General features: G+C 44.5%; 1 protein-coding gene across 4 annotated transcripts in view; it reads left to right on the forward strand.

Annotated features, from left to right (window-relative positions):
* nrp1a (neuropilin 1a) overlaps positions 1-15,308 on the forward strand; it is a 51,079-nt gene extending 35,771 nt beyond the window's left edge. For 3 of the 4 annotated variants that reach the window (XM_018741250.2, XM_018741252.2, XM_018741251.2), the window contains exons 8-18: positions 419-574; positions 3,166-3,310; positions 5,646-5,980; positions 7,521-7,665; positions 8,484-8,594; positions 8,931-8,978; positions 11,042-11,188; positions 11,455-11,732; positions 12,280-12,376; positions 12,499-12,540; positions 12,872-15,308. In XM_018741250.2, coding sequence (XP_018596766.1) covers positions 419-574; positions 3,166-3,310; positions 5,646-5,980; positions 7,521-7,665; positions 8,484-8,594; positions 8,931-8,978; positions 11,042-11,188; positions 11,455-11,732; positions 12,280-12,376; positions 12,499-12,540; positions 12,872-13,158 — 1,791 coding nt within the window. In that variant the 3' untranslated portion in view covers positions 13,159-15,308. The remainder of the gene's footprint in view (positions 1-418; positions 575-3,165; positions 3,311-5,645; positions 5,981-7,520; positions 7,666-8,483; positions 8,595-8,930; positions 8,979-11,041; positions 11,189-11,454; positions 11,733-12,279; positions 12,377-12,498; positions 12,541-12,871) is intronic. The other variant, XM_018741253.2, reaches the window with a different exon arrangement.
* Positions 15,309-16,076: the final 768 nt, after the last annotated feature.

Consider the following 16,076-nt stretch of genomic DNA (forward strand, 5'->3'; position numbering starts at 1 on the left):
GGCCTGTATCCTCCTCAGGATGTGCTGTCATAAAATATAATAAACCATAGTAACAGTGTTGAAATTCTTGCTTACTGTAAAATGTCTGGATGTTTAATATAGAGGATATATCACTTTTGATAATTTAGTGCTTTTATAAATTTCCCGTTTTATTCATCATTCAGCTCTATTTGATAAGATGTCTCCCATTGCAGGAAATTAAGGTTTTCATTTTTGTGTTCTCCACAGCAATTATTACATTTTTCATTTTATTAACTTTGTTGTCAGCACATACTTTATTTCTTAGTGATGCATATTCCTTTAGTATTTCCAGAAATATGCTTATGTCTTCCTGTGATAGCTTCTGTTTCTTGCATTATAAGTTAATTCTTGAACTCTAAACTTAGGAGTGCATGGCTTTTTTTTCTCTCCAAATCAGGTGGACCTTGGCTTCCTTCGGTTTGTCTCGGGCATTGGGACACAGGGAGCCATTTCCCAGGAGACCAAGAAGTCGTACTACGTGACCTCCTACAAGGTGGATGTCAGCTCCAGTGGCGAGGACTGGATCACACTGAAGGAGGACTCTAAGCAGAAAGTAGGGATATTTGTCAGGATTTTAACTCCCTTAAACCCTGACACAGACAGTAGTCTTTGACTAGCATAATTGCAGAATGGTCTCACCGTTGTCAGTTAAAACAATCTAGCAATAGTTATACATATACATATGTGTTTAACTGCCAAGAGTCATGTCTTAGTTTAGAGATCATTGCTTGTCACCCTTAATGCACTGTGGCTAAACAGGCCAGCTCAGGTGGAAAGATCATCTCTTTGGGCTCTGTGTACATACAGTATACAGTATTCACAGAAATGCATGAAGAAGGGAACAACTTCAACACAACGTACGTTATTTACATCTAGAGCAAGTGTCCTCCGCTTTTATTGTTTACTTTCAGGGGTGATGTAATTGCAATCCACATCAGCCGCTCTCGCCTCTGCACATTCTGAAGCAGAGAACAAAGCAAAGAGAAGAAGCTGCAAAGTTGAAAAGACTGCACAGTAAACAAAGTTGGCCTCTGTTTGAGCAGCTGTTGTGGTGACCTTCCTGTTAAACATTGCTTGTGGATCACATACAGTATGACCAAAAAAGGTTGCAATACTGCCATAAGACAAACCAGCCTGTCACTGCTTGTGGTGAAGGAAAGCATGAGTTTGTGTGTGCGACTATTTGTGCATGCATGCATGCGTGTGTTTGTGTGTGCTACCCACAGGGAGAACTGGTACCTACAGCCAACAGGCTATCATCATTAGCCATACTTTGCGTAGTAAAGTACATGCGAGCATGTCCCGAAGCCCTGCTTTCTACATCATCTCAGGGTGCCATTATTGTATTTTTTGGAAGAGGCACTCCTTCACGGTGATGTCAAGCTTGTGGGTTTTTCAGACTCTAGAGTACTTCTGTATGCAGAGGGTCTATTTAGCAGGTGCTGATCTTGCAGTTTAGGCACCCCTATATTGTACTGAAAAGCTTTTTAACAGTTAGCGACCGAGCGGAACAGTTGGAGAGTGGACAACATTTTTTTGCATGTTCTGCCATCAAGAAAGTGACAACCACTGCCCTGGGCCCAAGACGATAGCACTACTCTGCGTACTAATGGTACCCCTTTGCCTGCCTTTAAAGTGCAGTGTTTCATTGTCTCTTGGGCCTCGCATAGTACAAGACCTGTGACATCTCCGTGTGACAACCACTCAACCGAGTAGTTGCTGTGGGGACACGGGTCTTTTTAGAGAGAAAGGTCAGGGGTTGGTCCCAGCACTGGCTGTTCTGTCATAAATGAGTCGGTTAAGCAGCATCGCTTAAGCTGGATATAAAAGTTATTTGTTAGCTCTTGCCTAGCAGCAGTTGGTTTATGATTACAACACAAATAAACACAAACAGGAGAGGCAGAAGCAGTGAGGGAAAGGTTGTGACTGAAATGTAATTCTGACTGTAGTAGGTTGCTCATTGCTCCACTAAAGAGGAAGTGCAATATGTTGGTGTCTCTGCACAACACTGAGGAGGCTCCAGCTAAGGCAGACAGCATAATGCAGTGTCTGGAAAAAGTATTCAAATTCGTGGCCAGTTCTCTCATATTACTGAATCACAAATTTGTTGTTTTCTTTGAAAGTTTATTTCAAAATATCAAAGCCCAAAATTAATTATTTTAAGGTCACATTGCTTTTATGTTAGAAAATATTTTTAAGAAAAATAAAAAGCTGAGCCATTGTGGTGTGGCTTCAGCCCTGTGTTTGGAATCATTGTCCTGTTGACACCATACTTTACAGTAGGCATGGTGTTTCTTGCACTGCATATAGTACTATGAGCTTTGGCTAAATTGTTCTAAATTGGCCCTGCCTTGCTCTCATCTGGCCACAACACCTTTTCCCAGCATCACAGGTAGGTCAATTACATACTTTCTGGCAAACTTGAAACATGCTTAAAGATATTATTGTTGTATAATGGTTTCTCCTGTGCTACCCTCCCGTACACAAATGCAATGCTGCCCATGTCTCAGGAAAGCAGCTTCATGCTGTGGGACTGCTTTTCATTAGCAGGGACTGGGCATCTTGTTAAAATTAGATGGTGAATGGGTAGAGTAAAATACAGTGGAATCTGCTTCAGTCTGCTGAAAAAGTGAAGCTTGAGAGGAAGTCCTTATTTCATTGGGGCAATGATCCCCAGCACAAGAGCAAAACAACATTTAATGGCTCCAGAAGAAACAGGTGGTTGTCCTACAGTGGCCTAGTCAAAGTCCTGATCTCAGCCTCATTAAGAATCTGTCGCACTATTTAAAAATTGAACGGAGGTTGGACACTGAAAATTGCCTGTTACAGAGGAGTGGCTGCTGTAGAGATGTCCCAAACAGCAAAGATAAACTCAAAATGAGCAACAAAACAAATGAATGTCAGTGTTCTTCCTTCTTATTGTCTCATTTGTTCACTTTCAGTGGTGGGGTGGGTGGAGGGTGTGCTGGTCGTTCCTGTGGTCTGGCTGTAATAGCAACACATCACCAGTGTTTGTGGAACATGACCCAAATACAGTTCTTTTGTTATTCCTGCATTTCTGGAGAACAGTTCAACCTGAGCCTCCCAGACATACCCGTTAAACAATGTGAATAATTCATCCATTTTCTTTGTCCCGATTCCCAGATTTTCCAGGGGAACTCCAACCCTACCAATGTGCATATATCAGACCTGCCGAAGCCCACGCTGACCCGTTTTGTCCGTATCCGGCCTGTCACCTGGGAGACTGGAATTGCTCTGCGGTTTGAGGTGTATGGCTGTAAAATCTCAGGTCGGTCTTAGGGCACCTTCCAACCATCCTGTACCATCTTGCTCACATTTTCAGGGCCAATGTGTTCAGCTATACATGCAGATAAAAACACGTGGTTTCATTTTTATGTCTTGAAGATGAGAATGTAGGGTTTACCTCTACTTTCTGTAAATGTCTGTTTCACATTAGCATGTGACATCATTTTGTGCATTTTCACACAAAATAAATTGTTTATTCACAAACATCAGTACAACATCCAACAGCATTTCTCCGAAGCGATAGGCGTATTGTTACATTATGAATGAGTGGCACATGAAGTTTATTACATATTTATGTTACCTGATGTTTGGATGTACTTCATTCAAATTGAATGGCATTAACAGTGGGGTTGCCTCTTCTTTGGCTGAGTGCCTTCTGCCCCTTCAGCTGCCTCTCATTCTATCGTTAGCATTCTTGTTCTGGAGGCCCTCCACCACCCCTACCTCCTTGCAATACAGATTTGACCGCTTGTGTCCCTGTATTGCTACCTGATCTAATGTGAAGATGAGGTCTTTGAAACGTTAGCCCTGTTCTTCAGCCACTGTATTTAAAGTGGATCTGTGAAAATTCTATAAAGATAGTTGCAGCTACATTATTTAAGGGCCAATTGAGCAGCAGCATACCACAGGCTATGATCACACTCTCCCCATGACATCACCACCGTGCTGTGCACACCCCTCTGATGCCAGGCCAGCAGCTCCTATAGCCAGGCAGGAGAAGCCCTTAGAGTGCTCCTGGCAGAGTGTAAAAACACCTGCCTTTTCCTATTCCTTGTTGACTGTGCAAACGTCAAAACAGACGGTCTGCGAAAGCCTGTAATCCTGCAGCAAGGTAGGGAGTGTCAGTGTTTTTTTCTGCAGCGTCAGGAGTCTGCAACAAACAGCGACGCATAAACAAGACTGCCGTTCTGGGCCTGTGACACACAGCGTACAGCAGAAACATTACTCCTGTCACAGTGCCAGAGCACCTGTCAGACGCAGAGAAAGGCACAAGTAGGAATCAAGAGTTTAGGGTTATTAAGAACAGTTGGAAGGCCTTCTGGTCTCGACACAGGTCCCACATAAAAATGCCCCAGTCCCTCAGTGCTGATACCGAGGGAGGTGCAGTCACTCTTTCTCCAGCCTTTTTATTTGACACCTGACATTCATTTATAACCATGTCACCTCACAAAAAACCCAGTCTGACATTCTTCAAAAAAATGTGGCTACACTTTTTTGAGGTGAAATTTGCACAGTAACACTTTCCTAAAAACAGGAGAAAAAAAGCTCCAGCACTAGTTTGTTTGGGTCGTGGGGTTGTGGATTTGAAATGGATACTGTTTCCTCAGCTTTGGTGGTGCCACAAAGGTTTTCCTTTGAGAATTTTGAAAATATTTATATGATGGGAAAAATTCATTTCTTCTGCTTGACAATCAACCTTTTACTCTGCTCATTACAATAAATACAGCCAAAATGCCACCAAGCAAAAACTGTATTTTCTATTCCTTCCATGGAAGTACATCATGCAGAACAGTGTTAGTTACTGCAGGTCTGCACAGTAAAGTCTTTTGAGTTAATCCATGGAATGAAAATAATAGGAAGCAGACAGCCAGTCTCCGTTTACTTGGAGCCCAGATCCGGAATGGGGAATCCAGAAGCTGGGCACAGTTTTTGTCCAGGGGCAGGACAAGGCAAGAGCAGTGAAGATGAGAGTGAGACTAAAGGAAGGACACAGATTAGAACAGATGAAGCAGAGTGTGCAGCACAAATCAAAAGATGTGACAAGGGAAATGAAGACCCACCTTTAATGAGATGCCTGGAGAAAAGAGCCACGGGCAAGAAATTAGCATGTGAGGAGTCAAGAGACATTAGTCAAGGCAGGGGAGGTGGAGGTAATGTCTCTTGCTCTAAAGTTATGGTCAGGTGGGCTGCCTCACTGGAACAGGAAGGATCACAGAGCAATGAGACAAAAAAACAGGCAAATAGCTAGCATGATTGACTTTCTATTAAAGGCCTAATTTTGTTGCTTTCTGTTTTTGCACATACCATTCAGCCATCTTTTTCAGAATGAGCAGAGATACCATCATAGTAGCACATCTCTGTAGCCCTGTGTAGCCTGAAGCATCAACAAAGAAGTGCTGTGTGCTTGTTATAAAGTGACAGCATTGGGGAGCCAAAGAAGTAAGGAGCAAAAGACAGTCTAGTTTATCTTGCCTCCACATAAGACTCTTCTAGAGCCTCTTATTCTCATAGACCAGGAATAACTTGACATTGCTTGGTGTTTGTATATTTCTTTCTGTGATTCTCCCTCTCACACTTCCTGTCTCTCCCTCACACAGAGTACCCATGCTCAGGCATGCTGGGAATGGTGTCAGGCCTGATTTCTGATGGGCAGATCACAGCCTCCTCCCACCAGGACCGCAACTGGATGCCAGAGAATGCACGCTTGCTGACCAGCCGCTCTGCATGGTTCCTGCCACCTCAGGCCAAACCTTACACCAACGAGTGGCTGCAGGTGGATTTGAGCCAAGAGAAGCTGCTGCGTGGGCTCATCATCCAAGGCGGAAAGCACCGTGAGAACAAGGTCTTCCTCCGCAAGTTTCGTCTGGGCTATAGTAACAATGGCTCCGACTGGAAGATGGTCCAGGACACCAATGGGAGTGATAGGCCCAAGGTGAGCCATAACAATAGAGGTGTGACCGTGGGCCAAGTGAGAGCAGTCCCTACAAGGAGCCACATCTTAATCAATTACATTGCCTGGTCAAAATAGCAGATGGAAAATGAATGAAAGATTGAGCGTGGATTTCACGGTGCACAGTTCAGCCTACGTTCACTTTTCGTCACTTCAGTAGTTGTCAGTAGTCGGACTCAAAAGCTGAGTCATTTGCAAAGGCTAAAATAGGAAAATGGGGTGAAAAAACTGAAAAAGTAGAAACAATACTAAAGTGCGACAGGCTTAAGAATGTTGCATTTATTTATCTGTGCTCAACTACATGTTCTGCTCATGGCTACCTCCCAGTGAAAAGAGCCCATTAAAAAGGCATTACTTTTTAAAAATTTTGTCAAATAGAAAACTTTTAACATTATCTCTAACCATGGAACTGGTCTCATTTTTCATAGTCAGACTTGGTGCTTCATTTAATGGAATATAATAAGCCATTGTGATAAACAGTCATTAGTAATTTTGCATGCAGTCAAAGTACATTAAGCAGATTGGGATATATGTAGATAAGTGTTCTAACTGTACCTGTTGCATTATTATCACTTAAATGAAAATAGATTAATGTTTTTTTAAAGGTGTTCAGAATTATGCTATTGTGTATGACACTGATCTCCATGATGGAGTAATAATCAGATCCTGATAATCAGTGGGAGTTCTGAGGAACGAAGGGGTCATATGAAAGCTCACATGCTACTTCTCCAGCATGAAGTCTTCAATTTTCATTGAATTTCCTTTATTCTGCTCAGGTCTGTAAGTCAACTTCTTTCTCTTTATCTTTCACTCAAGCTGTATAATAACCCATGGGTCAAGTTTCACCCTCAGTTCAGGGTAGACTGATAGGAATGAGTGAAACCGGTGAGACCTGTCCACACCCCTAGACAATTCTCTCTTCCTAGGTGTACTGTGAGTATGAGGTCTTTGTTGCAGTTGGCTCCCACTTATAAGCCACCCACCAGAAATGCGAGTCTTCTGCAAGTGCAAACTGATGCGTGATTCACAAAGGGGTGAAAACCCCCTCCTTCCAACCACTGGCTCCCTTTGCTGTCTTCTTCGAACAACCCTTCAGCTGCCTTCAAAGAGGAGGAGGGAAGCGTTTTTTGTGCTCGCAGGCATTAATGCTCTCACATCAGTCACTTGTTATGCATTGGAGCAGCCTCCTGGAGAGGGCTTTCCCTCTCACTGAGCTACTGAGCGTGCTCAGAGGCCCGACTCAAAGCACCCAGGCTGTCTTATGCCCAACGCCCCGTTGCCTTGCGCTCCAGCTCTCACTGCGGATTAATATTGTTGGGATGTCAGCTTGGGGGGGATCTGGTGGCCTTCTTCTGCTCTTCAAAGTTCCTTTTATGTTCAGAGAGGAGGTGTGGTGAGAATGGCCCTGACCCTAATGCCAGCCCTTGGGTACAGGGGTACGCCTACAGCAAAGTTGTTTGCAGTCAATGGACATTTTTTTACCTTCTCTTCCTTCCCCCCTAACCCCTCCTCACCTTTGCAGATTTTTGAGGGCAACCAGAACTATGACACCCCTGAACTAAAGACTCTGGAGCCCTTGTTGACACGCTACCTACGCGTGTACCCGGAGAGGGGCACGGCAGCAGGCATGGGCCTTCGACTGGAGCTGCTGGGCTGTGAGATCCAGGGTGAGCTGCTGGGCCTGGCCCTCCCAAAGCTTAAAGCCTGGGAATGATTTTTCTGCCTAAATGAAAACAGCAGTATGACTTATGGTGGGTGTGGCCTATGGCAGGTGGGAGGAGGTGTCCTGGTTAAAATTAAATGCACACAGCTGTTGCTGCACAGTCCCAAAGCCAAAGCTATGTCCAGAACAAAGATGGTCATCAACATCATTAACAGCATGGAATCTCCGTCTGTCTTGCTGGAGCACTGGCCAAGTGCTAATGTTTCTTATTATGGTGAATAAGAGAGCATGGCCTACAAGATGGCATCTAGTTCAGTCCCTCTTTCCGGGGCCCCTTCTCTTCTGTCACCAAATCTGAATGCTGTCGGAATTTTACATTTGTTCATTTAGTAGACGCTTTTCTCCAAGCTATGTATAACTCAGAGTAAACAAAAGTACATTTCACAGCAAACGGAGAATTTTAGGTTCTTGTGCTGGGGCGGCTCCTCTCAACGCACCAGGCAGAGTGAGTCCCTCCCTGTGAATCCCACTCAGCCCTTCCCTGCCCAAGGAAGGGGGTGCTACCCACATGCAGAAGGGGCACACAGGGCCTAATGAGAGGATACAGCAGCCTAGGGCGGGACGTAGATTCTATTTTTAAAAGCCCCCAATAGAAGGACAGATGTTGGGAGATCCCCAATGAGAACCAGTGACAGCAAACATTAGTGGAGCTCTGGCGTGTGTTTTTGTGTCGGTGGGTGTGAGACAGTGCTGTTCCTAAGTGCTCAGTACTGTGTTTTTTTTCTCATTCTCTTCTTCTCTCTCTCCATCCACCTCTCACAGAACCTACAAGCGCGCCCACCACAGCTCCTGCTACCACCTCTGTACCAGATGAGTGTGACGATGAGCAGGCCAACTGTCACAGTGGAACAGGTGATGACTACGACGTGACAGGTGCTGACACCACGCTCATACATCCCTTCCTTGTTCCCCTGGCAGCTATAGCTCTGCTTTTGAATTCCAGCTGAGAGTCAAAGCCTCACCGCTCAGCACTGTTGTTGGCCTACAGTTGCACTTTGCAGTTATTTGCGTGTCTCTTGCATGCACACACGCTGGTGTTTTGCACTTTATGAATTGCATTAGTCAACGCAAGCAATGAATGTCTCTAGTGCACGTTCCGTCACCATAAGGGCATGTGTTCACCCCCCTGAAAGAGTGCCTGCTTTGTGAGTTCCTTTGACATGCAGTCAGCCTCCAAGCAGCCATGACTTGTGTGCCTGTGTCTAACAGATGGGACTACTGTGGCAGAGACCACGACGGAGGTAGACACCATCCCTGGTAAGACAGCCTTTTCTCTTAGGCCCTCCATCTCTCTCACTCTTCCTGTCTCTGTCTCTCTGTTTTTTCTCTACTTCTGTCTCCATGTCTTTCTTTGCCCCCACATCACTCCCAGGAGGTATCTCTGCGGCTTTCGCAGAGCATTATGAGTTACGGTGTTGTGCTTCTTCAGCACAGTCGCTAATCAGCCGCAACTCACATGCATGCAAATTAGGTTGGGTCTGGCTTAGGAGGCTGTTAATGGGGCGACCTTGGCTAATTGGGGGAGGGAGGTCCATGGGTCCCAGAGCTCATCACCTCATCAACACTTTCCTTCTGATGTGCGGCTCATGTTCAGCTTTATGGTCGACATTTTATGGATTATGTATTTCCTGGTGATTCCTGACTGGCACTTGAATACTGCAAAGCAGTAAAAATACTCAGCATGAGTCTTCATCTAGTAGGGGTCTAGATGGCGCTGGTACCAGCAGTATGTCTGCGTAAGCCACTGCTTTAGCTGTAGATTTGAAACAAAAATAATCGGGACAGGATTTTCCACAGAATATGGCAGACAGCCTGACGTGTGGTATAATGGGTGTTCCCCCCCACCATTACCCTCTTGCATTTATGAACAAGTACTCTGGAGCCTGCAGGAACCAGTTAAAATCTCAATTAGCAGTCAAATCAATATATATATATATGTATATGTGTATCAGCACGTGTCATGTTTCTGTGAAAACTGACCATATTACATATTTGCTTTCACGGGACCTCACAGAGAAAGAAAACACCGTTCTCTTCTAGTCTAGTCAAGTCAAGTCAAGCTTTATTGTCATTCCACTACATGTGTGGACATACAGTGGGACGAAATGTCGTGTCTCGCAGGACCACGGTGCTATGTAAATAAGCATAAATATAAACATGCAACACTAGACATAAGGACAGCTTTTAGACCTACATAACTAATTTATGTACATTTGTACATATGTACATTACATTTATTCTATGTACAGCCCGCCTGTCAGTCCCACTTGTGCTTAGGTCTGTGACCAAACAGAAGAGGCGCAGTGACATGCAAGCTCACAGCCCAATGTTTTCTCCCTTTAAATTTTACCACCCTTCTCATTAAAAATCACACTTTCTGCGCACTAGTGTGAAGGCAGGCACTCCGCGGTATGTATTCTAAAGGCCCCCTCATTCGCTCTCTTGTATTGTATGTTGTTTATTTAACCTTGTCAAGACTCAGGCTGTATTGTGAAAGACATCATTAATGGGATTCAGGCTCTCATTCTGCAAGGTCTTCTCTGGGTCTCTGATATTTTCCACCCCATTGTGTCAGATTTTTCTCTCTTTTTCTCTCCCTCCCTTTTCATTGTCTGTCTTCTGCCCTGCAGCATCTCGGCCCTTTTCATCTGATTTGTAGGGCATCTGTGGCTTTCTGCTGGCACCTTGTGGTTCTGAATAGTAATGCATTGTTGTTTCCCTAAGTGGGGGGTGCGTTGGCACAGTGGGTTGGACCGGGTCCTGCTCTCCAGTGGGTCTGGGGTTCGAGTCCCGCTTGGGGTGCCTTGCGACGGACTGGCGTCCCATCCTGGGTGTGTCCCCTCCCCCTCCGGCCTTACGCCCTGTGTTGCCGGGTAGGCTCCGGTTCCCCGCGACCCCATATGGGACAAGCGGTTCTGAAACTCTGTGTGTGTGTGTGTGTGTGTTGTTTCCCTACTCATCTGGGTTGCAGATTATTGCACTGACCATCGCATTCAATAACCAACAAAAAAATTAACAAAAAGAAAAATTGAAGTGTAATATAAATACTGCAATATTTTAAAGCGAATATTTATTAAAATAGAGCAATAAAATAAGGGTAGTGGTTAGAGCTGTTGCTTTAAACTTGAAGGACCCAGGTTAGAATCTCATATCCTACTGTAGTAACCTTGAGCACAGCGCTTACCCTGATTTGATACAGTAAAATTGCACGGAATGGGGAAATTATTACAAGTAGGTTAATATTATAAGTCCCTTTGAAGAAAAGCATCAGCTCAATAAATCTAAGTTAAACAAACTGATGAAAACTCCTTTTACTGCAGAGTACCTGTGGTTTGCATGTGATTTTGGTTGGGCTGACAGCCCTTCCTTCTGCGGATGGACATCAGAAAAAGACAGCACTTTGAGGTGGCAGATCCAGTCGAGTGGGACCCCAACTCTCAACACTGGCCCCAACATGGACCACACAGGTGAGTTTGCCAGGAGGGTTAATTAGCATGAAGATGCTATGTGTATTCGAGTATGCTCAGTTTCACCACTGTAGAGTAATGGCCTAAAATTTGGCTCATTTATGTTTGACTCAAAATGTTAAATTGTTGAGTAGGTGGACATATTCATAAGTCTCTGTGAATGTTAAAATAGGTACATACGTTTTTTCGCAGCCCCACTCTCATATAATCTAACAGTGCAGCCATTTTTCACGATGTGACTACGTCCTCCTTCACCACCCTTACAGGAGGGTCAGGTAATTTCATCTACACCCTGGCCACCAGCTCCCAGGAGAGCAAGGCAGCGCGGCTGGTGAGCCCAGTGGTGACGGCGCTGGACGTGGACCTGTGCATCTCCTTCTGGTACCACATGTTTGGGTCACACATAGGCTCACTGCACGTCAGGCAGCGGAAGGAGACGGCAGAGGGCGCTGCCGATGTCCTGCTGTGGACCGTCAGTGGACACCAGGGTAGCCGCTGGAGGGAGGGCCGCGTGCTGGTGCCCCGCTCCAACAAGCCCTACCAGGTACTGTCTCACAATCCCATAGAGCTGCGCCTCTTCCTTTAAAATTCTATCCCAAGGTACTTTGTACTCTTCCAGAATGCACTGGTCCATGGTACAGTATCTCTATTTTTATATCCTCTTTTGGCTTGTAACAGTGAAACATTGTGCCCAAGGTCTTCCTCAGTCTTTCCAGAGAAGAACACCAAATAGTCCAGCCACATACTGATTCAGAGCCTCAAGTGAGCTCAGTCTGCTGCTCTCTTGATGAGCTGGGCACAGTCCCTCATAGTTGGGGATTTGTGGCATCTTCATGGGTCCAAATATGTCAGAAAGCCTTTGCGCTGTGTCTGTTCAACAGCTGCGCCTGAAAAAAACCTGTTCTAGCCTGTAAGGTTGCTGCCATTTTCTTATACTTCTTTGCAAAGTCAGTTACTCAACAGCCATATTCCATATACTCCCATTATATACAGAAACAAAAAGCTGAGCAAACAAAATCATTGCGTACATGTAGGAATAGTACCTTCTTGTTGTAGAGCTGTGGGATTAAACATTTGCACAATTCCCTCAGGTTGTGATCGAAGCAGTAGTGGAGAGTAACATTTTGGGTGACATCGCAGTGGACGACATCAGGATCCTGGACAACCTGAATGCAGACGACTGCAAGGGTAAGCAGAGCAGTTGGCTCAGGTGTGGGTTCAGTGTTATGCACACTCAGAAAACTGTTTTTTTTTTTATGGACAGGGGACAGAGTGTTAATTATACATACATATCATGTTTCTGTTCACAGACCCAGATGTTCCCACAGAGCCCATCCAGCCAGAGGACATCAGTATGCACCCCAGTTCTTTACCATATCATATCTTAATACATACACAGTAATAGCATGTAACAGACTCGACATGAGTCCATAAGTGGTCTTCAATGCTATGTCAAAAACGTGCATGAGGACAGCGATATGTTTTTATAAACATTTGTTTCGCATTGCATGTGGTCTTTGAATGAAGCATTAAGTACTTCATATTTATAGGATGCCAGCATATGGCTGAAATACCTTATGTATTTCAAATCTCCATAGATCCTTATGTAGACCAATGTCCAGAAATGCTTGTATAGTTGAGCCAGTCTGTTTCTTTGTCTAACTTTGTCCTCTTGCCTTTCAGTTGTGGACATCACAGACTTCCCTGACAATGAGAAAACTGACGACATCAACGGGGCAGGGAACATGCTGAAGACCCTAGACCCCATCCTCATCACTATCATTGCCATGAGTGCCCTGGGGGTTTTCCTGGGGGCCATATGTGGGGTTGTCCTCTACTGCGCCTGTTCTCACAGCGCTATGTCGGACAGGAACTTATCAGCTCTAGAGAACTACAACTTTGAGCTGGTGGACGGAGTCAAACTGAAGAAAGATAAACTGAACACACAGAATTGCTATTCGGAAGCATGAGGACGTGCCAAGCAAGGTCGTGCCAAGCTGTGCCAGGACAGACCGGGCAGGGGCAAGAGAGGCATCTCCTCCGGGTCGCGGCCCAGTTGGACCTGCCAGTTGCCCCTTTATGTAGGGTGAAGGGGTCAGGACCAATGGGAGGTTGTGACTGAGCCAAGATTTTCTCAGGAGTTACAGTGAGATAAACCTATTTATAGGAGGACACTGTGTATAAAACTGAATAAAAGAATCTGTACAGTTAGAGGATATTTAAATTTTTTCTTTTAATTTTTTTTCGGAAAAAATTTTTAACTCCTCATTTTAACAATCGGATGCTGGTGTTGAGACCAACTGAGGCAATGTTTAAAGTATTTATCATTTTCTGGAAGGAAATCATGATTATATTTTAATTTCAAAGATGTTATTTCTTTCTAGGCATAAGGTGTGAAAATCCAAAATGAACCATAGTGACAAATATGTAGTATTGCCGCTCTGCTGGACATACAGTGTACTCCCCATCAACCACCCCCACTCCCACCCCCCCCAATTCTGCCATCCAAGGGCACAACTTGACCCAAGCCCCAACCCATGTATGGTTCCGACAGTGCCTTTGTTACATCTTTGTTGACTTCCTTTGTTGATTTTGGAGTTTTACGCTTTCGTTATGTCTCAAAACAAGAGCAAAAAGACATCAGCTGGCTGAGTCAGCGAAGCAGACAAATCCCCCCCCTCGTAGCGTGTTGTCAATATACAGGTTTTAATATATTTTAATTGCCTTTTTAAGCTGCAGTATCCCTTTTTGAGGGTTGTGTGTTGTAAATACAATCGTCTGTTTTTTGTGAGCAGTGACAAGTGCTTTTTTCTGCTTTTTTTTTTTCTTTTTATGCTGGACAGCAGAGCAAAACTCTGAAGCCGGTGTCTGATGTCAAAAACTTAGGTCCAAGGAAATTCTCTTTGTTAACGGACTAATCAACGGGCTCCACGACTTCCTACCGACATCCATTCTACTCTCCCATTCTACCACTTGCACGACTGGTACCTGCAAAAAAATAGACTCTGTTATTAGTCAATGTGATGTGTGTTTAGTTAAATTCATGCCTAACTCATCTGCGTGGGTAGTATAAATGTTTGTGAACTGCCTGTTCCTCCACTCAGTCACATCCACTTTATTATACCACTGTTCTGCATAAGCTTTTGTCTCTGGCAAGACACTGATGTATGAAGTCGCTGAAGGTTGCTTTGTACGCCTACATGGGTTGGTGTCAATATCCAGCCAGACGGAAAACACATATCAGGCTCTGTTTGGCCTCACAGCTCCTCTGTGTCCTGAATCGGCGTCAACATGCTGCCGTCTACATCTCTGCCTGGAATCACGATCAGGATTTCCCTTGGACCATGAGAAGACGAAGTGCAAATTGTCTGCCATGATACCAAAAATGAAAAACAAACACAGCTGCGTTGGCTTTACTTGCAGGAGCAGGTCCCTTCCTGGCCTGTCCGCCTGTCCACACAACCGGACCATTTGAAAAGAGCACCCTTTGCTGTGTGAGGCACCAAGGATGCAGGGTCACTGGGATGTGATATACAAAGAAAGTACATGAACAAATAAGCAATGTGCTGTAGTAAGTGTTGTAGACAAGGTGTGTGTTCTGTGTGTGCTTTGAGTCATGCCAACAAGACAGACATCCACAGTTCAGACATTCTAAGACGTTCTGGAGCCTAACGCGCAGCTTGACACCCCCACCGGATATGTGGTACGTAGCATGATGCGTGGGGATCGCCTGCAGCAGCGGTACTTGGATTCCAAAGGAAACTGGACCGGGAGCAGAGGAACCGGAAACGTGCCTGCTCGAGCGCCGCACGCCCAAATCGGCAGGGATGAGCAAGAAACTATGGCTTTCACTGACAGCATTTGACTGCTGGCGCCCATGGGCGTCTGGGTGGCCGTGCTGTCGGAGCCACAGCACCATCCAAACCCAGAAGGATTCTCATGAACGAACACGGAGTGCTGCATGTATGTCCCTTTGGATACATTTTCGGTCTTAAAGCTGCCCGATGATAAACGAGTCTAGACAGGTAACTAAAAGAAGGCTATGAAACAGGTTCTGTACAATAACTAGAGGAAAAAGGATACTGTAGCGTGAAATAAAAAGAAACAATGTTGCACTGATAAATCTATTTAAAAAGTTTATGTGTTTATAATAATCATTTGTAAAAAAAAACGAAAAAGACAAAAAATACAGTGTTACGAATTTTTCTTTTTATATGGTTTCAGGTTATGTGATATAATTCTGAAATGTACAACTAATGAGATGTTTTCATTATTGAAAAAGGTATACAGATTTCCTATAGTAATGTTTCCACTTAACTAGTATATTATCGCTTTGTTTTGTACTGTCATAAAAGATTTTGTGCAAATTTTTTTTACGAAAAACTTTTATTTTCAATACTGCTTCTGTAAATTGCTGTTGTAGAAAAAGGGAAATAAACAGCAAGGCCTTAAAAAACTTTAAATAATATTTGTACTACGACGCCCAGGTCAATCTCAAGAATCAGTCACCTGTCCTTGTTCTTGTCCGCGACTATAATCCATGACTACTACATTCCAAAGATTCAGCCGAAATAAATGTTTTGTTAAGATACCATGTTTTTTATGGTCTTTTGTTCCTCTCAATCACTACTTTGGAAATGTTTGGAAGCGGAGGGGATTCTTTGCGCCAGCTGGTCGGAGCCTGAACCCACAGAGAGCACTTGGACAGAGAGAGACGCTTCAACCAAAGACGCAGCTTTTTTTTACCGCGGTGAGGAGGATCCTCTGGAGCAGTCACAGGGAGAAGGACTGTGAAAACAGGATTTCTTTGTGCTTCTGGAAGGACCCCTTGCAGATTTGATCAAAATCAGGCCCATTCCATAAATGTAGAAAAGCCCATTTTTTTCTC

The sequence above is a fragment of the Scleropages formosus genome, chromosome 19 (assembly GCF_900964775.1).
Source record: "Scleropages formosus chromosome 19, fSclFor1.1, whole genome shotgun sequence".
Classification (NCBI taxonomy): domain Eukaryota; kingdom Metazoa; phylum Chordata; class Actinopteri; order Osteoglossiformes; family Osteoglossidae; genus Scleropages; species Scleropages formosus.